This window comes from Symphalangus syndactylus, chromosome 4, assembly GCF_028878055.3.
Source record: "Symphalangus syndactylus isolate Jambi chromosome 4, NHGRI_mSymSyn1-v2.1_pri, whole genome shotgun sequence".
Taxonomy (NCBI): Eukaryota; Metazoa; Chordata; class Mammalia; order Primates; family Hylobatidae; genus Symphalangus; species Symphalangus syndactylus.
The window spans coordinates 143,402,519-143,429,024 of record NC_072426.2 but is presented as its reverse complement, the minus strand read 5'-3'; the positions used below and the strand labels follow the sequence as shown (position 1 = coordinate 143,429,024).

The 26,506-nt window shown below is 40.1% G+C and overlaps 1 protein-coding gene and 1 long non-coding RNA gene across 2 annotated transcripts in view; one reads left to right on the top strand and one right to left on the bottom strand.

The window, feature by feature from the left end:
• Positions 1–26,506, bottom strand: part of LOC134736522 (DNA dC->dU-editing enzyme APOBEC-3G-like) — a 236,517-nt gene that overhangs the window by 194,293 nt on the left and 15,718 nt on the right. Inside the window, exon 2 of the mRNA XM_063638414.1 lies at positions 25,578–25,866. Within this exon, the coding sequence (XP_063494484.1) occupies positions 25,578–25,866 (289 nt within the window). The remainder of the gene's footprint in view (positions 1–25,577; positions 25,867–26,506) is intronic.
• LOC129481239 (uncharacterized) lies at positions 588–26,082 on the top strand. Its single transcript, XR_008657301.2, has 5 exons — positions 588–745; positions 15,449–15,555; positions 23,315–23,461; positions 24,872–24,950; positions 25,708–26,082. It is a non-coding gene; the product is annotated as an uncharacterized lncRNA (long non-coding RNA).

The window sequence follows — 26,506 nt, the reverse complement described above, 5'->3', positions numbered from 1 at the left end:
GGCTTCAGAAGTTTTCCAAAGTACTTTTATCTTACCATGTCTTAGTCCAGCAGGAAGGCACAATAAAACTTCTAATTACGCCCATTCCTGTTAACTTACAGGGGAGAGATCTGCTTCCACAATGGGGCACAGAAATTTCAATCCCTTCTCCCAGGTACGGTCAAGCTAGTCAAAAAACAGTGTCAAACATGGGCTATGTTCCTGGAAAAGGCCTAGGAAAGCAGGAGACAGGCATTGTTGAACCCATACAGGTTACTGTAAAAAATAACTGAAAAGGATTAGATTACCATTTTTAGGGGTGGTCACGTTGAGCCTCCAAGTCCTATTCCCCTAAAATGGAAGACCCAAAATCCTGTTTGGGTCTAGCAGTGGCTGCTTTCTCAGGAAAAATTGGGGGCCTTACAGGAATTAGTCAAAGAGCAATTAAACAAGGGAAACATTGAGCCCATATTTTCTCCATGGAATTTGCCAGTGTTTGTAATAAAGAAAAAATCCGGCAGATGGCGCATGCTAACCAACTTATGAGTGGTCAATGAAGTCATCCAGCCAATGGAAGCCCTGCAGCCAGGGCTTCCATCCCGTACCATGATTCCTAGAGACTGGCCGTTAATAATTATAGATTTGAAGGATTGCTTCTTTAATATTCTTCTAGCGGAGTCTGATTTTGAGAAATTTGCTTTTACTATTCCTGCTATGAACAACAAGGAACCAACAGCCAGATATCGTTGGAAAGTCCTGCCGCAGGGTATGTTGAATAGTCCTACTATTTGTCAAACTTTTGTGGGGAAGGCCATTCAACCTGTGAGAGATCAGTTTCCAGATTCGTATATCATTCATTATACGGATGACATACTGTGTGCGGCCGAAAATCAAGACCAACTTATCCAGCGTTACTCATATTTACAGGAGGTGGTAGCCAATGCTGGATTGCTCACAGCACCAGATAAAATTCAAACGGCCACTCCTTTCCAATATTTGGGAATGCAGTTTCAGGAAAGGGCAATTAAACCCCAAAAGGTTCAAATTCAAAAAGACTCTCTGAAAACTTAGATTTTCAAAAATTATTAGGGGACATCAATTGGATTCAACCTGCTTTGGGAATCCCTACCTATGCTATGTCTAATCTGTTCTCTATTTTAAGAGTAAACCCTGCTCTCAATAGTAAATAAGAACTGACTCCTGAAGCTGCCAAAGAATTACAAAAGATTGAAGAAAAAATACAACAGGCCCAGGTTAATAGAATAGATTCAAGTTTACCACTACAGTTCATTGTGTTCCCTACTCTCCATTCTCCTAAAGGGGTTATAGTTCAGAGTGAGGACTTAGTTGAATGGTCCTTTCTGCCTCACAATACTGTCAGAACACTCACAGTATACTTGGATCAGATGGCAATCTTGATTGGGCAAGCTCGCCTTAGAGTTGTTAAACTTTGTGGTTCAGATCCAGATAAGATTATAGTTCGAATGAATAAAAATCAGATTCAGCAAGCCTTTGTTAATTCAATCAATTGGCAAATAAATTTAGCTGGCTTCACTGGAGTTCTTCACAATCACTATCCAAAATAAAAGTGTTTTCAGTTTTTAAAGCTAACAACATGTGTCCTTCGAAAAATTACCCATAGTGCCCCATTGGAAGGAGCAGTGACTGTGTTTACAGACGGCTCTAGCAATGGAAAAGCAGCTTATTTAGGACCTAAAAACAGAATTATTCAAACTGACTTTCAATCGGCACAGAGGACTGAATTACAGGCAGTTATAGCTGTGTTAGAAGACTTTAAGCAACCTGTAAATATTGTCTCTGATTCAGCTTATGTTGCTCAAGCCACTCAATACATAGAAACTGCACTCATTAAATATCTTGTGGACAAACAAATCTATCAGCTGTTTTCTTCTTTACAAAAGGCAGTATGTGATCGCCATTTTCCCTTCTATATCACGCACATTTGAGCATACACTAATCTTCCCGGGCCCCTCGTAAGGGCTAACGATCAAGCTGATTTACTAGTTTCCACTGTGCTTACTAATGCCCAAGATTTTCACTCCCTAACACATGTTAATGCAGCAGGACTTAAACAAAAATATCAAATTACTTGGAGACAGGCAAAGGATATTGTGCACCATTGCCCTCAGTGCCAGGTACTACAACTGCCACATGAAGGGACTGGTGTTAACCCACAGGGATTAACCCCCAGTATGCTGTGGCAAATGGACAGAACCCACATACCCTCATTCAGGAAACTTTCATACGTCCATGTTACTATAGATAACTTTTCTTATTTTGTATGGGCAACTTGCCAAACAGGTGAGGCAGCTGCTCATATTAAAAAACATTTACTTTCCTGTTTTGCTGCCATAGGCATCTCACAAAAGATTAAAATAGACAATGGCCCAGGCTCCTGTAGTAAATCTTTACAAGCATTCCTTCAACAATGGCACACTGAGCACAGTACTGGAATACCCTATAATTCTCAAGGCCAAGCCATTGTTGAATGTGCTAATCGAACCTTAAAATCTCAATTACGAAAACAAAAGACAGAACGGGGAACCAGAGAATACTCTACTCCACATACACAGCTACAGTTGGCTCTTATTGAGAGGTGACGACGTGCCAGCAGCCCTCGCTTGCTCTCAGTGCCTCCTCGGCCTCGACGTCCACTCTGGCCGCACTCAATGACCCCTTCAGCCTGCCGCTGGGCTGTGAGGGCCCCTCTCCGGGGCTGGCCGAGGCCAGAGCCGGCTCCCTCTGCTTGTGGGGAGGTGTGGAGTGAGAGGTGTGGGCAGGAGCTGGGGCTGCGTGCGGCACTCGTGGGCCAGCGTGGGTTCTGGGTGGGCATGGGCTCGGCGGGCCCCACACTCCACACAGCCGGCCAGCACCTGCTGGGCTCGATCCGGGGATGAGCTCCCTCTGGGCTGTCAGAGTGCCCGGGCTAGATGCCGCTAAATCCCATGGCGAGTGCCACTAAGAGGTGAAGCCAGCTGGGCTTCTGGGACAGGTGAGGACTTGGAGAACTTTTCTGTCTAGCTAAAGGATTGTAAATGCACCAATCAGCACTCTGTGTCTAGCTAAAGGTTTGTAAATGCACCAATCAGCGCTCTGTATCTAGCTAAAGGTTTGTAAATGCACCAATCAGCGCTCTGTGTCTAGCTAATCTAGTGGGGACTTGGAGAACTTTTCTGTCTAGCTAAAGGATTGTAAGTGCACCAATCAGCACTCTGTGTCTAGCTAAAGGTTTGTAAAGGCACCAATCAGCACCCTGTCAAAACAGACCAATCAGCTCTCCGTAAAATGGACCAGTCAGCTCTCTGTAAAATGGACCAATCAGTTCTCTGTAAAATGGACCAATCAGCAGGATGTGGCTGGGTTCAGAAAAGGGAATAAAAGAAGGCTGCCCGAGCCATCAGCAGCAACCCACTTGGGTCCCCTTCCGTGCTGCAGAAGCTTTGTTCTTTCGCTCTTCACAATAAATCTTGCTGCTGCTCTTCAGGTCCATGCTGCCTTTATGAGCTGTAACACTCACCACAAAGGTCTGCAGCTTCATTCCCAAAGCCAGTGAGACCACAAACCCACTGGGAGGGATGAACAACTCTGGACGGGAGGAACGAACAACTCTGGATGGAAGGAATGAACAACTCCGGACGCACCACCTTTATGAACTGTAACACTCACTGTGAAGGTCTGCAGCTTCACTCCTGAGGCCAGCAAGACCACGAACCCATTGGAAGGAATGAACAACTCCAGACATGCCGCCTTTAAGAGCTGTAACACTCACCGTGAAGGTCTGCGGCTTCACTCCTGAAGTGAGCGAGACCACAAACCCACCAGTAAGAAGAAACTCCAGACACATCCGAACATCAGAAGGAAAAAACTCCAGACACACCATCTTTAAGAACTGTAACACTCACCGTGAGGGTCTGCGGCTTCATTCTTGAAGTCAGCGAGACCAAGAACCCACCAATTCTAGACACATTATCACTTTAAATTTTTTGAATTTGTCTAGAGATCAAGTTATAACGGCAGCAGAGCAGCATTTGACAGGGCAAAAAATAAATCCTCATGAAGGAAAACATGAGTGGTGGAAGGACGTCAGAACTAAAACCTGGGAAAAGGGCAAAATCATTACATGGGGTCGAGGGTTTTCTTGTACCTCACCAGGAGAGAATCAGCTTCCTATCTTGGTACCACAAAACATCTTAAGCTGTTCCATGAGCCAGAATCCAAGGAAGAGGAAAAGACCTCAGAATGTCCCTGCACCCCCATTTCATCAGATGGCTCAGATAAACATTTCTGTTGAGCAGATGGAAACCAGTAAAACTCACCAAGCAACTCCACCGACCTGGGGGCAGATGAAGAGCCTAGCTCACATTGCAGAAGAGAATCTGAGGTCTCAGAACAAGCTGCTGACCATGAGTAATCTAATGGTAGCTATGATGGTGGTAATCTCCCTGGTGGTGAGCCTCCCCATAGCTGAGGCAGATCAAAATTACACACAGCCCTAGCAGAGGCTCTCCATAAGAATCTTGCCCCTGTAGCAAACTTCTGTCTGGACATCGAGGTGTTTCCAGACATCCTCTGAAATCTAGGCAAAGGTTCCCAAACTCCAATTCTTGACTTCTGTGCACTGGCAGTCTCAACACCACATGGAAGCTGCCAAGGCTTGAGGCTATCACCCTCTGAAGCCATGGCCCAAACTCTACATTGGCCCATTTCAGCCATGGCTGGAGTGGTTAGGACACAGGACACCAGGTCCCTAGGCTGCACACAGCATGGGGGGCCTGGGCCCAACCCACAAAACCACATTTTCCTCCTAGGCCTCTGGGCCTGTGATGGGATGGGTTTCCATGAATGTCTCTGACATGCCCTGGAGACATTTTCCCCATTGTTTTGGTAATTAACATTCAGCTCCTCATTACTTATGCAAATTTCTGCAGCTAGCTTGAATTTCTCCTCAGAAAATGGGATTTTCTTTTCAATCACATTGTCAGGCTGCAAATTTCTGAACTTTTCTGCTCTGCTTCTCTTATAAAACTGAATGCCTTTAACAGCACCCAAGTCACATCTTGAATGTTTTGCTGGTTAGACATTTCTTCCACTAGATACTCTAAATCCTCTCTCTCAAGTTCAAAGTTTCAATGTTTTTTTTTTGTTTTTTGTTTTTTTTTTTTTTGAGAAGGAGTCTCACTCTTTCACCCAGGCTGGAGCGCAGTGGCGCAATCTCAGCTCACTGCAGGCTCCACCCCCCGGGGTTCACACCATTCTCTTGCCTCAGCGTCCCGCGTAGCTGGGACTACAGGTGCCCGCCACCTCGCCCGGCTAATTTTTTGTATTTTTAGTAGAGACGGGGTTTCACTGTGTTAGCCAGGATGGTCTCGATCTCCTGACCTCGTCATCCGCCTGCCTCGGCCTCCCAAAGTGCTGGGATTACAGGCATGAGCCACTGCACCTGGCCTCAAGTTCAAAGTTTCACAAATCCCTAGGGCAGGAGAAAATGCTGCCAGTCTCTTTGCTAAAACATAACAAGAGTCACCTTTGCTCCAGTTCCCAACTCCCTCATCTAAGACCACCTCAGCCTGGATTTCATTGCCAATATCATTATCAGCATTTTGGCCAAAGCCATTCAACAAGTCTCTAGGGAGTTACAAACTTTACCACATTTTCCTGTCTTCTTCTGAGCCCTCCACAATGTTCCAACCTCTTCTTGTTACCCAGTTCCAAAGTTGCTTCCACATTTTTGGGTATCTTTTCAGCAGCACCCCACTTCTAGTACTAATTTATTGTAGTATTCTGCTTTCACACTGCTGATGAAGACATGCCCAAGACTGGGCAATTTACAAAAGAAAGAGGTTTAATTGGACTGACAGTTTCACGTGGCTGGGGAGGCCTCACAATCATGGTGGAAGGCAAGGAGGAGCAAGTCACATCTCACCTGGATGGCAACAGGCAAAAAGAGAACTTGTGCAGAGAAACTCGTGTTTTAAAACCATCAGATCTCATGAAACTCATTCACTATCACAAAAACAGTGCAAGAAAGACCCGCACCCATAATTCAAACACCTCCCACTGGGTTCCTCCTATGACACGTGGGAATTGTGGGAATTACAACTCAAGATGAGATGTGGTTGGGGACAAATCCAAACCATATCACTATGTAACCCAAATGCCACAAACAGTGTAAAATAATTGAAGTGCTTACTTATTCTAGAAATATTTATGAAGTACCACAGATGTTCCAGGAACTAAGGAAAGCAGTTCATTCTAAAAAATGAAAGGAAATAAATTAAAAAGGCATGAGGGCCAAATGCTCTAGGCCCCCTAAATGACCGCTAAAAATCACTGAGAGGAGGCAGATTGATTAATTAAAGAAAGGGCATATAAATTTATTTAACAATGTATAGAAGGGAGTCTTCACAATGAAGACCCAACATCCCAATGAGTTACAGACACTTACATACCATCCTGAGGCCACTGTAAAGAAAGCACACTCAGAGGATTGCCAGAAACAGGTAAATCAGATTTAGTGGCAAGAGGTGTTAAGAGAGAAAGGAAGAAGTTTGGCTAGCAAAGATGGCCTTGTTATGTGGATGACGCCTCCTTCAGAGGAAACAGATGGTAAATGTTTCCTTTCAGACTTTAAAAGGTGTCAGACTGTCAGTCTCTCCTGGATCCAGGGAAAGGAATAGGAAGGGGAGGGAGGCATGGCTGCATTAAGGGCGATTCTCTGCAGATGCAAATTCTCCCCACTTAAGGCAGTTTTGCAATGCCACCTCTAATAGGATGGCCAAGGGGCAGCCATTTCAACATACGTTAAAGAAATATATTTGGGAGTAAAATATTTTAATTTCCTTCAGTCGCCACTTTGCAATTTAAAATAAGTTTCACATATCAAAAACCAAGCTGATAGCTTTGGAGAGATTTGATCTAGAGATTGTTAGATAGAGATAGAGAAAGGAGTAGAAAGACAAATTGAGATGAATAGAAAGGAGCAAATTTAAATATATCTTCCCATATCTTCTTTAGTCAGTCTCTGAATACTGAGAATAGATCAGTTCAGTTGAACAACTGTGTCCCATTCTGAGAGGTGGCATTGCAGATGGGCTAGGCCTCTATATATGATATAGGTAATCAGATCTCTAATAAATGTATTTCTATAAAAACAGAAGAAAAAACAAAGGTTAATGGTTGGAGCAGTCTGTAGACTGCTTTCCTAAGTTCTCTGAGGCATCTTCAGATTGCAATGACAATCTGACAAATTCTTCCAGATTGTAATTCAAACCAGGCATTCAGGCTAACTTTCTGAGAAGTCTTTACATTAGCAAGCAGGCTTGAAGTTATTTATATATAAGTTGTTGTTATTTTCTTCTGGAGTTTAAGTTGTATAGCTTCAGTTTGCAGAGCTTTAAGAAAAGCAGAGTTTTAATTTCTAGTGATTTCAAGTTAAAAAAATTGGAGGACAGAAACTGAACATTTTAGCTTGGCAACTTGTAGCCAGAAAAAAAAATTTAAGATCCAGTCCAAATAGTAGGAAATAATCAAAACTGAATGCAATGGATAGGGCTAAAATCCAATAACAGGTATACCATAGTTTCCTTTGAAACATAATTTTTCTGTCTCCAATCTTCCAATATTACTAAAGACAAAATCATAGTAGGATCAATTTCTTAGCAAAATTAGTTTAGTTTTATTATACTTGGCCTGATTATTTGCATAAAGTGCAAGAAGAAGAATTATTTGTCATATAGACTCTTTTAAGTTGGCTTTTCTGGAATCTTTTTTCATAAAGAATCACAAATTAGACCTTTGAAAAGTCATGAGCACAGCCAAGTATTTATCCCTGCAGATACCTGTATGAATTGGGAAACGTCTCTCTTCTTGAAATCCCAAAATAACTTGGGGTTCCTGGGCCTGTCAGAAAGTGACATTCTTTACGTACCACAGGTCAAGAACATGGAAGGAAATCTGTAAAGGAACTACACAGAAAATGTTTGAGGTCAGTTTTTCCAAAGAACTTTTATCAGATCTATAAGTCAGCCTCAATTCCTCACAGAAATCTGCTCATATCTGAAAATACACCTTTCCAATTAAAGCCTTGGTAAAAGAGCCAGTACCTCCAACTGTGTCCTGTTACAAAAGAAAACAGATCTTACTGAATTTATGCAAATAACTATATTACCATAAGTTAAGAATACTCACAAATAGCTTTCAAATTCTGGAAAAATCAAGTAGAAAGAAAGAAATGTGCTTCAAATTTTGCTCTAATCAATTATTAAAAGCTGTAAGTAACTCAAAAAAGATTTTCTCAACTCTGTAAAACAAAACACAAAGAATTAGCAATGTTTCAAACACAAAAAGTCATAAAAAAATTATTTCAGTCTTCTATTAGTTGAATCCATGCAACTGTAACTGCCCCATGGGTTCACCTTGCCTCCTGCCTAGACAAAGCTGATTTACTGAGACAGGAGAATTGCAATGGAGATGGAGTAATTCACTCAGACCAAGCTGTGTGGGGAGACCAGAATTTTATTATTACTCGAATCAGTCTCCCCAAAAAAGAAAACTTGGGATTGGAGTTTTTAAGGATAATTTGGTGGGTAGATGATTGAGAAGTGAGGAGTACTGATAGGTCGGGCTGGAGGTGAAATCATAAGAGGTCGAAGTGAGTTCTTCTTGCTGACATCTGTTGCTGTGTGGGATTGCAGAACTGGTTGAGCCAGATGACTGGTCTGGGCCATGTCAGCTGGTGCATCAGAATGCAGGGTTTGAGAAATATCTTAAGCACTGATCTTAGGTTTTACAACAGTGATGTTAATCCCAGGAGCAATTTGAGGAGGTTGAGACTCCTGCAGCCAGAGGCTGCATGGCTCCTAAATGGTAATTTCTAATCTTGTAGCTGATTTGTTAGCCCTACAAAGGCAGACTGATTCACAGGCAAAAAGGGAGTTTTTTCAGGAAAGGGCTATTATCAGTTTTGTCTCAGGGTTAAACCATAAACTAAATCCTTTCCCAAGGCTAACTTGGCCTACACTTAGGAATGAACAAGAACAGCTTAGAGGTTAGAAGAAAGATAGAGTCTGTTAGGTCTGATATCTTTCACTATCACAATTTCCTCAGTTATAACTTTTGCAAAGGCAGTTTCACAGTTAGCTCCTGTTCTGCTCAATATTGAGCCAGCAAGCCTCATGAACACACAATGAGTCCTAGATGCTTTTTTCTCTGTTCCAATGGCACGATTTCTAAAGTTATCAGAAACCTGCATTCAAGAACATCTGTGAGAATCCTTTAACTATAATTAGTTTATAATTAAGCTGTCTTTTAAAAAAGATCAAAGTAAAATAATTTTAGATAACAAAAGTCTTAGAGCAGTCATGGTCAAAGACACAATTGACAAAGAAATTGGGTTATTTCTGCGGTATATAACAATTTAACATAATAATTATAATTAATACTGATAACATATACTAATATGTATCAGAATTACAGAAATCTCACAATTTTGGAACACATACTAATAACACATTTACATAAATATAAACCAAAAAAAGTTGAACACAGTTTTATTTTTGACAATGTTTCCTGTATGATTTCAACATATTAATTAAGCTAAATCTCTCTCTCTCAGACTTCTATAAAGTTAGTTTCAGGTCAAAAGTTTGAATCTGGAATTTGATTTTGGAATAGCTGTCAAATATTGAAGGTTTAGAATACTATATCACAAAATAGAATCATGAGTCACTGTAAAATAAATCAATCAGTTAGCCAAAATAATAACAAAATTTTCAAAAAGCAAAAACCTTTACTCTTTGAGAATGGAGACTTACTTCCCAAACAATAAGACCTAATTAACACAACATGAAGCCAACTAAATCTGTCTTTCTCTCTTTTGCAATTTACTCAAAAGGTAAACAGAAATCTTTTACTATCTCTTAATATTACACAAAAATTTTGTTCAAGAGAAAAACCAATTTTCACCTTTGTGTAGTGTATTATTAGCACTAAATCTAATTTTAATAAAACCATATGAACAAATTTAACTTTAATGAATTTGGCCATAATATAAGGTTGTCATAAGCCTTTTATAACCTTTTATAATTTCCTGTCAAAAAGCAGATAGATCAATAATCCAAGAAAACTCTGTTATTCAGACACAGCAGCCCAGATACTGGCTCTCCATCACTGTGCTTTTTATTTTAATGCTTAATTTATAGAAAAACTAAATAATCCCCTTCAAATTTTAGCAAACTCATTCATATACAGAATTCCTTTTAGAAGATCAATCTTTTCTCAAACTTTCCACAACTTGCTTAAACACCTTCCATTTTGTTCTACTTATAACTTAAAAGAATCCTTGCGCCAGGCGCGGTGGCTCACGCTTGTAATCCCAGCACTTTGGGAGGCCGAGGCGGGCGGATCACGAGGTCAGGAGATCGAGACCACAGTGAAACCCCGTCTCTACTAAAAAACAAAAAATTAGCAGGGCGTGGTGGCGGGCGCCTGTAGTCCCAGCTACTCGGAGAGGCTGAGGCAGGAGAATGGCGTGAACCCAGGAGGCGGAGCTTGCAGTGAGCCGAAATTGCGCCACTGCGCTCCAGCCTGGGCGACAGGGCAAGACTCCGTCTCAAAAAAAAAAAGAATCCTTAACAACCCTTAAACTAGACAAAATTCCTTCCCCTTATTAAAAAAAAAAAATTGTCATGCCTTCTTTTAACTTTTTTTTTGCCAAAAATACATCTTACTTTTCTTACACACTTTGTATGTATCTAGTAACTTTCATTATATGCATTAATTGTAATGTTAATTCTCAGTAACTCTTATTTTAGTGAAAAAACCTAGTAAGTAAGCAATTTTAATTATGTACCAGGTACATAACCCAGAGCAAAGAACGATGCCTGGAGCTAGGCTTCATATCCTAAAGGCACAAATCTAAGCACGTAAGTTACAGACAAGTTAAGCAAGTATCAGAAGCAAAGTTTTGTATCTTAAAACATCAGAGACAGTGACTAATTCAGGTGAAATGTCTAAATTCTGAACATGCTTCTATTTTATTTTACCGATAATTTTAAAACTATCTTCAGTTACCAAAAATTACTAAAATCATATGAACTTGAAAAGCATTTAGGATTATTTACTTATGAGTAAGTCAATTTAAAACCCATGCAGACAGAATACAGACAGACATATACCCATGTACACATAAAGATTATACTAACATAAAGACTTTATAGTTTTTATTCTACTTTAAGTTCCAGGGGACATGTGCAGGAAGTGCAGATTTGTTACATAGGTAAACGTGTGCCATGGTGGTTTGCTGCAGCAATAGACTCATCACCTAAGTATTAAGCCCAACATGCATTAGCTATTTCTCCTGATGCTCTCCCTCCCAAAACCACTTCCCCATAGGCCCCAGTGTGCGTCATTCCCCTCCCTGTGTCCATGTGTTCTCATTGTTCAGCTCCTACTTATAAGTGAGAACATGCAGTATTTGGTTTTCTGTTCCTGCATTAGTTTGCTGAGGATAATGTCTTCCAGCTCCATCCATGTCCCTGCAAAGGACATGATCCTTTTTATGGCTACATAGCATTCCATGGTGTATATGTACCACATTTTCTTTATCCAGGAGTTTATAGTTTGATTTTAAAATTTTAGCCATAAGATAGATACACACTCACTAGTCCAAAAAGACAGTTGGATTAAATTGTGAAAATGTTAAAGTTTATTTCTCATGGCCATGACTAATGCCCTCACTGAGTTTTGGAGAAAACAAGATAAACAAATTTACACCTCAAATCAGAGAGAGAGAGTTTGAGTGTGTTAGACGAAGTTTTGAAATGGATGTCAGCCGGGCACAGTGGCTCATACCTATAATCACAGCACTTTGGGAGGCCAAGGTGGGCAGATCACTTGAGGTCAGGAGTTCAAGACCAGTCTAGCCAACATGGAGAAATCCTGTCTCTACTATAAATACAAAAATTAGCCAGGCATGGTGCTGAGCGCCTGTAATCCCAGCTACTCGGTGGCTGAGGCACAAGAATCACTTGAACACAGGAGGCAGAGGTTGGAGGGAGCCAAGATCATGCCACTGCACTCCAGCCTGGGCAACAGAGCAAGACTCTGTCTCAAAAAATAAAATAAAATAAATAATAAAATGGATGTCAAGACAGCACAAAATCATAGAAGTCTATTATAGTATTTTGTTAGACCAATTTTATTTAGATAGGTGTTTTTTAATTTACTATCTTTTAACTGGACCACTGAGCCCAGAGCAGAGCCCACACTGAATCCTGAATCCCCAAAAAGAGAGAAATAGCATGGGGCCAGGCCACATAATATTTTTACAGTGCATTTTGTCACGAAGACATTTCTTTAAGTATTTAAACCATGTCCTTTCTTATCTTAAACACACAGAGTATCCCCTGTAGTAATAACTATTTGCTCTAAGCAACTACCATTAGCCATCTCAGAAAGTATATCTATTACAAACACCAATGTCAAAAATTTTTTCATAATGCAAAGTAATTTTCAATTCCCCAAAAGCCAAAAATATTAGGTAATGCAATACAAAAGAGAGAAAAGCTTCTAGATCTAAGTGGAATCTGTCCATTTACAACTCTTGAGATGCCATGAAGAAAATCAGAGGTTCCTTCCAGACACAGGAGTCTGGTACATTTTCCATTTTTCCCAGGGGATCCTGGGAAGTTAGAAATTCTTTTTGTATTTTTAGATCCCTCATGTGGCATACAGGATAGAAAATGGAAGGAAGATAGGAAGAAGTAAATGGTGGAACAGACATAATTCACTGAGAAGTTTATACAGAGAGAGAACAGAGGCTTTAAAACAATATAGATACACATACGTAGCCTAAATACCTGTTTTAATTAGGTTGACTTTTGACTACAGAACTCTTTAAAAAATTCTTTCAAATCTCTTATTATCAGATTTTAGTCAGGACAAACAGCTGATATTTCCGATCTTTGAACTTCTTTACCAAAGGTAACTTCCTAGGTGAAATCAATAAGCCTAAACTCAGGCTATGACTTAACTATGGCAAATTTTTCTCAAAAAAAAAATTCTTAAGGCTAGCCATAACATTATTACATGTCTATTTAAAAATTTAACCTTTTCATCAATGGTTTAGAATAACAGGTCTCAAAAATCTTTCTTTTAATTTATCTTCTGGCCATTAGCAATTAGAATTTTCAATGGTTTACTTTATTCCAATAGCAACTAAACTCAAAAGCCTCTTTAAAGCCCAGGTGGTAATTTTTCAGGTTTTACATTCCTGGAGAAGGCATGAAGGAGACATCCTCATGACTCCCAAAAATCCACTCTGAGAAATAGAGTTAAGATAGACAAAAGATCACAAAAGCTCCATAGGGATGGGTCTTGTAAGACAAAATTTCCCTAAGAGTGTGACACATTCAGTATAAAAAGTGTCTTGCTTAAAATATTATGTGTCTCAGATTCCCAATCTTTTCAGACTGTCCATCTAATGTGAACCAAAAAATTCATGCCCTCTATTCTAAACAATTGATGAAAAGGTTAAATTTTTAAAAAGACATTCCCAGATGGTAGAGACTAAGAGGGAGTATCCCCATGTAGCCACAAAGTCAAGTTCTTAAGGACATAAAACAAGATGAGAGGGAAACCTCATCTGATTTTTGTATCAGGGACTCACAGAAAAGTTTGTCTGAACACATGCTGGTCTATCCAGAACCGTAAAAACTGACCAGTATGCAGGGTCAGCTTGAACAGCAGGCATAAAGGGGTTCTAGGCCCATGTTCTATCCAATGCTACCCCTCTTTATGATAGAACAACACAGAAAGACAAAGGAAAACGGCAACAGAAAAGGCTATTTCTGAGAGAAAAGGGGTCACACAATATGAGTATTCATACCACAAAGTACTGAAAGTACACCAGGGACACTACAATGCAAGACTAGTCAAATTCCTTTTTTCTGTTAGTCAAAACCTTGCAGATGAGACTGTGATTTTTACCATCTGCTCACTGGGATACACAGAGAAAGACAGGCCAGTAGCCTAGTTGGTAGGAAATTTTTATCCCTTTGCCAGCAGATCAGTCTCTTGGTTTCTCTTCACTGTAGCCTCTAGAAGAGAAGAGCAACTCTGATGATCATCCTGTTCTGTAGGGGGCGATAGGCTCTTGGCCCCATAAATCATCACTAAAAGTCACTGACAGGAGGCAGATTGATTAATAAGAGAAAAGGCATACAAATGTATTAACGTATATATAAGGGAGCCTTCGGCATGAAGACCCCAATTCCCAAAGAGTTACAGAAACTTATATACCATCCTGAGGCCACAGTAAGGAACACAGACTCAGAGCACAGCCAGAAACAGGTAAATCAGGGTTAGTGGCAAGACAGGTTAAGACAGAAGGAAAGAAAGAAGCTTGGCTAGCAAAGATGGCCTTGTTATGTGGACGAAGCTTCCCTCAGAGGGAACAGATGGTAAACATTTCTTTTCAGGCTTTAAAAGGTGTCAGACTGTCAGTCTCTCCTGGATCCAGGGAAAGGCATAGGAAGGGGAGGGAGGCAAGGTTACTTTCATGAGGATTCTCTACAGATGCAAATTCTCCCCACTTAAGACAGCTGTGCGGTGCTACTTCTGACAGGATGGCCAAGTGGCAGTCATTTTTAAACATGTTAAAGAAATATATTTTGGGGTAAAATATTTTAATTTCCTTCAAAGAGTTTCTACCCTCAAGGAGTTTACCAACTATTGGAAAGAAAGATGCTTATAAGCAATGTTGTAGATACTGTAATAAACCTGCACAGCGTTGTAAAACCAAAGAGAATATCTGAGATGAGTCTCAATTAATTTAGAGGTTTATTTCACCAAGATTGAGGATGCACCCAGGAAAAAGAGACACAAACCACAGTAGGATCTGTGGTCCATACTTTTTCCAAAGAGGATTTTGAGAGTTTCAACACTTAAAGGGGAAAAAACAGGCAGGAGGGAAAAGAAAAAAAGAGGGAGGAAGGTATGGTCACATTCTTGTGAGGCTTTGATTAGAGTTCAATGAATCCGCATGTTGTACATGAAAAGGAGGTGGTAGAGGGAACAATCAATTATGTATTTGTCTCATGCCTAGTGTCTCACGCTTAGTAAACCTGCACTTTACAAAAGATAGAGAGTACAGGGAAAAGTCAAATAGGGATTTGTCTCGGGTTCCGTGAGGGGATGATTTCTAGCCTCCTCTTGTCCCATACCTGTGAAGATAAGCTGTTGATTTACATTGTCAGCATGAGAGAGATCACCTGCAGAGACATGTGACCTCCTATCCTGTAGCTATTTGTTTAGGAACAAAAGGAAGGCAGTTTTGTTTTTGTTGTTGTTGTTGTTGTTGTTGTTTCAGCATGACTGAGTTTTCAAGCTTAATTTTTCCCTTTTGGCATCGTGAATCTAGAGTCTTAAGATTTTTATCTTTCTTTCACAGGGTAATGGTAGGAAGTGGTGAATTAAAACCAGAACGGACATCTGTAATAAACCTCACAGAAGCAGATGAATTGGAGATCAATTATTATACGTGTGTCCTTTGCTCTGGTAAGTCATTTTTCTGAGTCACTGCCCTACACAGACTTCTTTTCTGTCTCCTTATGCAATCATCTCCCTCCCTTCCTCCTACTCTTTCCTATTTTACCCATCCATGTGCAACAAATTATCTCAGTTATACCCTGGAGTCTTTTAAGCAGCTCTGGTCTCAATTTTCAAACCCACACTATTTAAAGTGGACAGCTTCTGTAAGCAATGGCTGTAATACTGCATGGGTATCTAAAAAGCAGACCACAGAATCTCATAAAGTGCAAACTGAAAACCTCATCCATCTCAGGACATGTCCCAGAGGCACACTGCAAGGTGGACAGTGCTGACCACAGCATGTTCATGCACCACCGATACATCATAGGTAAGATCCAGCCTGCCTTGGAAAGGCTCCACATGCTTTTCTGATTGAAACAAGAACAGACAGACACTAGGCAGGCATTCTGTCTTCACAGGAGTACAGCTGCCATGGCAACCAGTACGGAGCAATAGAAAGGAAAGAAACACCCAAATACCCTGCCAGCCAGGTCCACCAAGTCAACTCTGGAAATCAATGTAATGTGTTAACAAAGCTATTCCTGCCAACACCCACACATCCAACAACAACAACAGCCACAACAAAATCCTAAAACATGTCAAGTGAGAATATTTCCCTATTGTTCAACAAATCCCATTGTCTGGATGCAAGATGTTCGCATGGATTAATGCCACGGTTGCATCATCAGTTACAATTTCTACTATTACCTCTATGAGTACACATACTGAGGAGACTTGAACAAAATACAAATAGATCTTCCTGCATTTTTTAAATGTTATAATAATAAAATTCACAACATTCCTGTCTGTTTCGCTCCTCCCAGATATTATTAAAATATTCTGTTATTTTAATATCTTATTCCAGGTTTTAGCAATTTTTTCCCCATGTTTGCTAAGCAGGCTGTTTCTCAGAGCAGAATCTGAAACTTCAGCGGAATGCTGTGAACCCATATGACTAAGTCTAATATCTTGTAAAACAAAGGTACCTTAAATTGTTAATTCAGATTTTAGCCAAAACACTCCTAATCAACATACAACATTCTCTTCAACTACTACTAATAATAATAATTAAACTTCATGCCTTATAAAAATTGGCTGGATGCGGTGACTCACGCCTATAATTCTAGCACTTTGAGAGGCTGAGGCGGGTGGATTGCTTGAGCTCAGGAATTCGAGACTAGCCTGTGAAACATAATGAAACTCTGTCTCTACCAAAAATACAAAAATTAGCCAGGCAGGTGGCATGCACCTGTGGTCCCAGCTACGTGAGGGGTCAGGAGCACTGAGTGGGAGGATCCCTGGTGCCTTGGAAATCAAAGCTTCAATGAGCAGTGATCACACCACTGCACTTCAGCCTGGGTGACAGAGCGAGACCCTGTCTCAAAAATAAATAAAATTTAAAATCTTTTGCATAGATTATTTAAATGTTATTATTATAGATACAAGCCTCTTTTTGGCTTGTTCTCGTTAGTTATATCATTGATTTTGTATTTTCCTTGTCACTGATGGCCACACCTACAGAGGAAGCCCTTTTCTAGGCTGAAGGCCTTGTGGTTCCCACAGTACCCCCAGATATCCTTGAAAAAGATCTTTGCTTTCCTGCCCCATGCTTCAGGAGCGCCAACCCTATGGGCAAGCCCCCATTCTTTGGGTAGAGATATGCAGTGGGTTAACCATCAGACTCTGAGCTTTCTAACTATATCATAATTATTAGTCCAAAAAAAGATGACATCAGCGAGCCTGCTTGGGCTGTTTCAGAGACAAAGAGATTTTCAAAATCATAACTCCAATCTAATCCTTGCTTTACTAGATCCTTTCTTAACGTGTTCTAACATAAAATATTCTCAATTTCAATTTTCCTTTCCTTTATTTGATACTAGATTTGACAAATGAATTGTCATATAGTCTACCTGTTTGTTGACATATTGCCCAAGATTTATTTTAAAATCTGTAACATTTTAGTGGACCAATTAGTGTTTTCATGGCTCTTGAATTTATAGTAATTATTTTATTTTATTTATTAGCAGCAGTTTCTCTATCTGGTAGATTCAGGTTAGTTTGTTTTCCATATCAGCTTTACCTAAAACTCTTTATCTTCCTTAGAAATGATTGGCTCATGTGTACATTTTCTATAAAAATATTCGTTACATATGTGAAGAATTACCCCCAAATAATTATCTATTTATGCATGATAAAGGTTCATCTTATTTTATTGTGTTTAGCTTATTAAATTTCACAGATACTATGATTTGCACAAATTAAAAGCTTGTGGCAACCCTGTATCAAGCAAGTCTGTCGGAGCCATCTTTCCAAGCGCATGTTCTCACTTTGTGTCTCTGTGTCACATTTTAGGTAATCCCACAATATTTCAAACATTCACATTACTGTTATTTCTTTTATGGTGCTCTGTGATAAATGATATTTGATTTTACTACTGTAATTGTTTGGGGGCACCAAGATTTACACCCATATAAGACACCAAATTTAATACATAGACAGTGTGTGTGTTCTGACCACTCCACCCTCCAGCCATTTCCCACATCTCTTTTCCTCTCCTCAGACCTCCCTATTCCCTGAGATGCAACAATATTGAAATTGGGCCAATTATGAACCCTACAGTAGCCTCTAAATGTTCAAGTGAAAAGAAGAGTCACGTCTCTCACTTGAAATCAAAAGCTAGAAATGATTCAGCTTAGTGAGGAGGGCACGTCAAAGGCTGGCCTGAAAGCTAAGTCTCTTGCACCAGACAATTAGCCCAATTGTAAATAAAAAAGAAAAGTTCTTGAGGAAAATTAAAAGTGCTACTCCAGTCAACATGTTACCAGCAGTGAATCCATATGGCCTGCAGCAACCTCAGTTCTTGCCTCCTCAGAAGAAATAATTGGACCATGGAGGCATAAGACAGGAGAGACCGAGGCAAGTTTTAGAGCAGGAGTGAAAGTTTACTTAAAAGCTTTAGAGCAGGAATGAAAGGAAGTAAAGTACACTTGGAAGAGAGCATAGTGGGTGACTTGAGAGATCACCTGATGTCGCCTGACATTCCTGGTGGGGGTTGGGAGCCCTGTTCTGCCCTGCTCATGTTTAGCTACCTACGGTAACATTTCCCCCTCTGGAGTCCAAGACTCCAATTCTTTGGGGAAAATGGCTGAAGGTCAGTCTTCTGTAACTGCTTCCTGCTGACAGAGGGGCAGTGGTAGTGGTTCTGTGGGTCTTGGCCTCTTACTAGCTGTCAGGGCAGGGTTGGCTCTGTGGGTTGTAAAAAGCATCCAACCAGGCTTAAGGGAGACAGGGGCAAGATTTTGCCTCTGTTGTGTCCCATTGATGGGCAGTCTAGAGGCCCACTGTAGAAGGATGACTCTTGAATATTTGAGAGGTCAGTATCCTTCACTGAGGATCATCTGGAGCTTGATGGTCTGAAGGTGAAAGGGGACAAATCAAGTTATCAGATTTAGAAGAATGGTTAAAAAAAAAAGAGGAAGAGGACAGCTCCAAAAAATCCTAGGGCTACCAACACATCGTGGGCATAGTCACACCTGCTAAGACTTGGGTGCATGGAGTTGCTAGCTGATTCTAAAACATGCCCAGAATTAGAATATTGATCAAGATTTTTACACTACCCATCCATCTTTTCTTCTGAGCTGCAGCCAGAGATCACTGACTGTTTCACAGGAATAAGAAGGGTTAGTCTAAACTGCTGACAAAAACTCAAAAATAACTGATGAGACTAGAATCTAAATACATGTGTACCATAATTCTTGAAACATAATTTTTCTCTCTCCAATCCTCATTTTTATTAAAAACAAATCATTATAGGACTGATTTGTTTGTGAAATAAGCTTCAGTCTTAATATACGTGGCCTGGTTATTTGCACAAAGCATAACAAGAATAATTGTTTGCCATTTAGCCTTCTGATACAGTTTTGATTTCTGTCCCCACCCACATCTCATGTCAAATTTTAATCCCCAGTGTTGGAGGAGGGGCCTGGTTGGAGGTGATTGGGTCATGTGGGCAGTTTCTAATGGTTTAGAACCATCCCCCTAGTGCTGTCTGTTGATAGACGTCTCCAGAGATCTGCTTGTTTAAAAGTGTGTAGCACCTGCCTGCCTCTCTGTCTTTCTCCTACTCCAGCCATGGTGGATGTGCCAGCTTCCTCTTCATCTTCTGCCATGATTGTAAGTTTCCTGAGGCCTCCCCAGAAGCAGAAGCCTGGACAGCTGGCAGAACCATGAGCCAATTAAACCTCTTTTCTTTATAAATTACCCAGGTTCAGGTATGTCCTTATAGCAGTGTGAGAACAAACTAATTCAGCTCCTCTTTTCTTTTTTTCATTTGTTCTCTTAAATTTCTTGCATCAATGTTTTATAGTTTTCTATGTAGAGATCTTTCACTTCTGCGGATAAGTTTATTCCTAAGCATTTTATTTTATTTGTAACTATTATAAGTAGGATTACTTTCTTGATTTCTTTTTCAGATTGTCCATTGTTGGCATGTAGAAATGCTACTGATTTTTGTATGTTGATTTTGTATCCTGCAACTTTACTGAATTTGTTTGTTAGTTCTAATAGTTTTTTGGTGGCATCTTTAGGATTCTCCAAATATAAGATCATACCATCTGAAAACAAGAATAATTTGACTTTTTTCTTTCTAATTTGGATGCCCTTTATTTATTTCTCTCGACTGATTGCTCTAGCTAGGATTTCCAGTCCAATGTTGAATAACAGTGGTAAAAGTGGGCATCCTTATCATGTTCCAGATCTTAGAGGAAAGACTTTTAGTTTTTTACTGTTCAGTATAATGCTAACTGCAGGTGTGTCACATTTGGCTTTTATTGTGTTGAGGTATGTTCTTTCTATCCCCAGTTTTTGAGGGTTTTTTTTAATCATGAATGGGATGTTAAATTTTATCAAATGCTTTTTCAGCATCAATTGAAATGATCACAAAGTTTTCGTCCTTCATTCTGTTGACAGGATGTATCACATTGATTGATTTGTGTATGTTAAACCAACCTTGTACCCCTGAGGTACACTGTTTGGTCATGATAAATGATCTTTCTAATTTACTGATGAATTTAGTTTACAAGTATTTTTGAGGATTTTTGCATCAATGTTCATCAGAAATATAGGCTCATTGTTTTCTTTTTTTTATGTGTTTTTGTCTGCTTTTGGCATTAGGGCAATACTGGCCATATAGAATGAGTTTGAAAGTATTCCCACCTCCTCTATTTTTCAGAATAGCTGGATAGGATTTATACTAGTTCTTCTTCAAGTGTTTGGTCAATTTCAGCAGTGAAGTCATTGGATCTCAGGGTTTTCTTTGCTGGGAGACAATTACAGCTTTGATCTCGTTACTTGTTATTGGTTTAGTCAGATTTTTAATTTCTTCATGATTCAATCTTGTAGCTTTTATGTGTCTAGGAATTTATCCATTACTTCTAGGTATTCCAATTTATTGGCATATAAGTTGCTTATAGTCCTTTGAATTTCTGCAATATCAATTATAATGTGTCATCTCTGATTTTATTTATTTGTGTCTTTTTTTCATGGTCTGGCTAAAGGTTTGTTAATTTTTCTGTTTTGTCAAAAAAACAACTTTTTATTTTGTTGATCTTTTGCACTCTTTATTTAAATGTTACTTATTTATACTCTGATACTTATTATTTCTTTTCTTCTACTAATTTGGGGTTTGGTTTGCTCTTGCTTTTCTAGTTCTTTAAGATGCATTGTTAGATTGTTTAAGTTTTTCTACCCTTGATGTAGGCACTTTTTGCTATAAATTTCCCTCTTAGTATGGCTTTTATTGTATCCCATAGGTCTTTGTATATTGTTTTTCCATTTTCACTTGCTTCAGGACATTTTTTAATTTCCTTCTTAATTTTTTCATTGATTCACTGGTCATTCAGGAGAATATTGTGTAATTTCATGGGTTTGTATAGTTTCCAAAATTTCTCCTGTTATTGATTTCTAATTTTATCCACTGTGGTCAGAGAAGATATTTGATATGATTGCAATTTTTTTGAATTTCTTGAAAAACTTGTTTTGTGGTCTAACATATGCTGTATTCTTGAGAATGATCCATGTGCTGAGAAGAGTGTATATTCTGTAGTGGCTGGATACGATGTTCTCTAAACATTTATTAAGTCTATTTGGTCTATAGTACAGATTAAGTCTGTTGTTCCTTTGTTGATTTTCTGTCTGCATTAACTACCCAATGTTGAAAGTGGGGTATTGAAGTATTTAGCTATTATTGTGTTGGGGTCTATCTCTCTCTTCTTAGCTCTAATAATATTTGCTTTATGCATCTGGGAGCTCCACAGCTGGGTACCTATATCTATTTATAACTATTATATCCTCTTGCTGATTTGGTCCGTTCATCATTATATGATGACCTTCTTTGTCTCATTCTAAAGTTTTGTCTTGAAATATATTTTATCTAATATAAGCATTGCTACTCTTGCTCTCTTTTTGGTTTCCATGGTTTCCATTAGCATGGAATATCTTTTTCCATCCCTTTATCTTCAGTCTATGTGTGTCTTTATAGATGAGTGTGTTTCTTATAGGCAACAGATTATTATTAGGTCTTATTTTTTTTCATCCATTCAGCCTCTCTGTCTTTTGATTGGAGAGTTTAGGCCATTTACCTTCAACATTATCAATGTTATCATTAATAAATCAGAACTTACTACTACCATTTTGTTATTGGTTTTCTAGTTATTCTGTGGCCTTCTCTTCCTTCTTCCTTCATTCTTTCCTTCCTTCCTTCTTTCCCTTCTTCCTGTCTTCCTTCTCCCTTTCTTGCCTTCCTTTTTTGTGAAATTGATATTCTCTGGTGACATGTTTTAATTTCTTGCCTTTTATTTTTTGTGTATCTGTTGTAGGTTGCTTATTTGAAGTTACCATTATGCTTAATGACATTTCAAAACCCATTATTTTAAACTGATAACAACTTAACTGATTGCAAAAACAAACCACAAGGAAAGAGAAAACTAATAAAACCTCTATCCTTTAACTTCATCTTCCACCCTGCTTTTTAACTTTCTGTTGTTTCTATTTATATATCATTATTTTGTCTATATCTTAAAAAGTTGTCATAGTTATTTTTGATAGATTTGTCTTTTAGCCTTTCTAGTCAAGATATGAGTAGTTAACACACTACAATACAGTATTATAATATTCTGTATTTGTCTATTACCAGTGAGTTTTGTAGCTTCAGATGATCTCTGACTGCTCATTAACATCCTTTTCCTTCATTTTCCTTTTTTTAATTTAATTTTCATTTTTTAGACATTTCATTGCCTTTTCTTTTTTTTTTTTTCTTTTTCTTTTTTGAAACAGGGTCTCATCCTGTCACCCAGGCTTGAATGCAGTGATGCAATCTTGGCTTACTGCAACCTTTGCCTCCCAGGCTCAAACAATCCTCCCACCTCTGTCTACCCTAGAAAAAGAAGGGAGCCTGCTATCTGAAGGGAAGGACCCAGTCCTGGCTGGATTCACCACCTGCTGGTTAAAGAGCCCTTGGGCCTTGAACAAACATCAGCTGTAGCCAGGCAGTAGTTGCCCCGGGCCTGGGATGGTGATGGCCACAGGAGAGGGTCTAGAAATGTTTCCAGGAATTAGGGCCTAGAATCAGGAATGTTAGAAATCTACTTGGTGCTTCATTTTACTGTAGCTGAGGTAGTACCCAGGTTGCAGACAAAGTCCTTTTTGCTCTTTCTTTTCCTTTCCTCAGGCAGAAACAGTCTCTCCCCATGGCCACCGCTGTCCCAGGCCCTTCATGACTACTGCCTGGCCACCGCTGATGTTTGTTCAAGACCCAAGGACTCTTTAGTCAGCAGACGGTGAATCCTGCCAGGACTGAGTCCATCTCTTCAGTACGGTGAGGTCCCCTCTGGCCCAGGGTGGGTCTAGAAATGTCCAGGAACTAGGGCCTGGATTGAAGAACTTCAGGAATCTACTTGGAGCTTCATTTTCCTGTGGCTGAGCTGGTACCCAAGTTGCAAGACAAAATCCTTTTTACTCTTTCCTCTTCCTTCCTCAAGCAGAAGGAATCTCTTCAGGTGGCCGTCACCAGGCCGCTGGCAATAACTGCCTAGCTACCACTGATGTTTATTTCAGGCCCAAGGGCCCTTTACTCAGCAGATAGTGAATCCTGCCAGGACTGAGTCCTTCACATCAGTATAACAGCTTCCATTCTGGCCCAGAGTGGGTCTAGAAATATTGTCCAGGAACTAGGGCCTAGAACTGGGGACTTTAGGAACCTACTTGGTGTCTTATTTTACTATAGCTGAGATGCAACCCAATTTGCAAGACAAAATCCTTTTTACTCCTCCCTCTCGTTTTTTCAAAAAGAGTCTTTCCCCATGGCCGTCACTGTTCTAGGTCCGTGATGAGTACTGCCTGGCTGCTACTAATGTTTATTCAAGGACCAAGGGCTCTTTAGTCAGCAGGTGGTGAATTCTGCCAGGACTTTGTTTTTTCCTTCAGGATAACAGGTTCTTTTCTGGCCCAAGGTGGGTCTAGAAATGTTATCCAGGAGCTAGGGCCGGGAATGGAGACTTCAGGGATCTGCTTGTTGTTTTATGTTACTGTGGCTGGGCTGGTACCCCAGTTGCCAGACAAAATCCTCTTTACTCTTCCCTTTCCTTTCTTCAAGCAAAAGGAGTCTCTCCTAGAGCTGCAAGCTGTGCTTTCTGGAGTTAGGAGAGGGGTGACACTAGCACTCCTTTGGCCACTCCAGCTGGTGTCTCACCGCGTCACACGCACTGCAAGTCCTGTGGGTGGCTCTGAGCCCAACACTGCACCAGGACTTGCCCAGGAATTGCAGGTGTTGTGGCCTAGACTGCCTTTCAAATTTATTTGGGACTACAGAGTGCTTTAGCCCATGGTCAGTGGGGCTAAACAGAACTGAGTTTCTGACCACTGGCATGGACAATTCCCCTTTGGCCAGGGCTGGTCTAAATGGTCCCTTTGTGGGCACTTAGCAGCTGAATTCTGCCTATGTTCCTTTCTGCTGTGACAGAGCAGCACTGAGTTTCAATGCAAAATCCCACAATCACTGCACTCTCCCTCCCTCAAGCACACAGATTCTCTCTCTATGCCACACAGCCACCGCTGATGGAAAGGGGAGGGGTGATGTAGGCAATTCAAGACTGTCTTTCCTACCCTCTTTAGTGCCTCTTTCCTTGACATGACGTTAAAACCAGGTACTGTGATTGCTTTTTTGATTTTCAGTTCTTATGAAGGTGCTTTCTTGTGGGCATAGTTGTTCACTTTGGTGTTCCTGCAGGAGGGGACAATCACTGGAGGGTTCACTTGGCCATCTTGCTCCACCTCTCCACCCAGCAATAAAATATTTTTAAATTAAGGTATGTATATTGATTTTCGGAAACAATGCTGTTGCACACTTAGTAAACTACAGTATAGTATAAACATAGCTTTTACATGTACTGGGAAACCAAAAATTTTCATGACTCACTATCCTGAGATACTCACTTTATTACAATGGTCTGGAACCAAACTCACAATATCTATGAGGTATGCCTGTATATATATGCACCTGTAGAAGTAGGTACCAAGAGCAACAATTTGCCACAACAAATTTTATATAGAAACTTGCTGATCTATTTTTCTCCCTTTACTTCAAACACAAAACACAATAGGGCATTAAATATTTTTAAAACATAAAAAGACAAAAGTGAGTTTAAAAATAACTTAGAAATCTATATGAAACCAGAAATAGAATGGAACTACATAGTGGTGCCTGCGATATGAAAACACACATCTATAGGGCTCTGAGCCTCAGTATAGGCTGTCCACCCTAACTCAAAGAATTGTTTCTGAGTGGATGCCATTTATGAACAGCAATTTCATAAGCCTCTGCAGGCAGCTAACCAAGGTTTTTTGCCCAGGGATACCGACCCTCCCTGCCTTTCTAGTAACTTTCCTCCCCCTGCCCCAACACATCCCAGCCCACCCAAAGTTTCCATTCTTACCCGTAGAGGTCATGATTGAAATTTGGGCCCCAGTTCCCTGCAGCATGTGCAGCCTCTCCTCATATCCTGGGTGGTAATCATAGATGTGGGCAGTGAAGATATGCAAGCTCATGTGTCTATTCTCCCTCAGGAACCCAGCCATTTCCTGGGCACAATTGAAGCAGGAGCTCCAGGAGATGAAGCAGATGATCCTGTAGCACTGGGCCGGGTCCAGATGCCAAGAAGAAACCAGGTCCAGGAAGCACTGCTCCACATGGTGGCCTTGATAGCCATTGAGAATATTCCAAGCCTAGAAAAGAAAACAAAGAGATTGGTCACTTGTGAACAGGGGGAAGAACCTGGACCAGATGAGACTAGGGAGGCAAGGAGCCTCCAGCACAAAATTAGAAAAGGCACCAAAATTCCAGTTATCAGAATGAATGAATTTCTATAGAATATTTAAAATGTAAAAATTGAAGCAGCAATTCCAAGACGAATAAATATCAACCATTTAAATACAAAGAGATTGGGAATGAGGATGTTTTATTTTGCTCCAACTCTGATATACTCAGCACAGCACTGTTACTATGTCTTCTTCTTCTTTTTTTTTTTTCTAACAATTTGTCTTTATTTAAAATCTTTTGGATGACTTCTGGTATTTCAACTCCTGCAAGGGAATAGAACTGATATGGTTTCGCTGTGTCTCATCTTGAATTGTAGCTCTCATAATACCCACATCATGGGAGGGACAATGTGGAGGCAACTGAATCATGGGGGCGTGTTTTTCCCATGCTGCTCTTGTGACAGTGAATACGTCTCAAAAGATCTGATAATTTTATAAAGGGCAGTTCCCCTGCACACACTCTCTTGTCTGCCACCTGCCACCATATAAGACATGCCTTTGCTCCTCCTTCCCCTTCTGCATGATTGTGAAGCCTCCTCAGCCATGT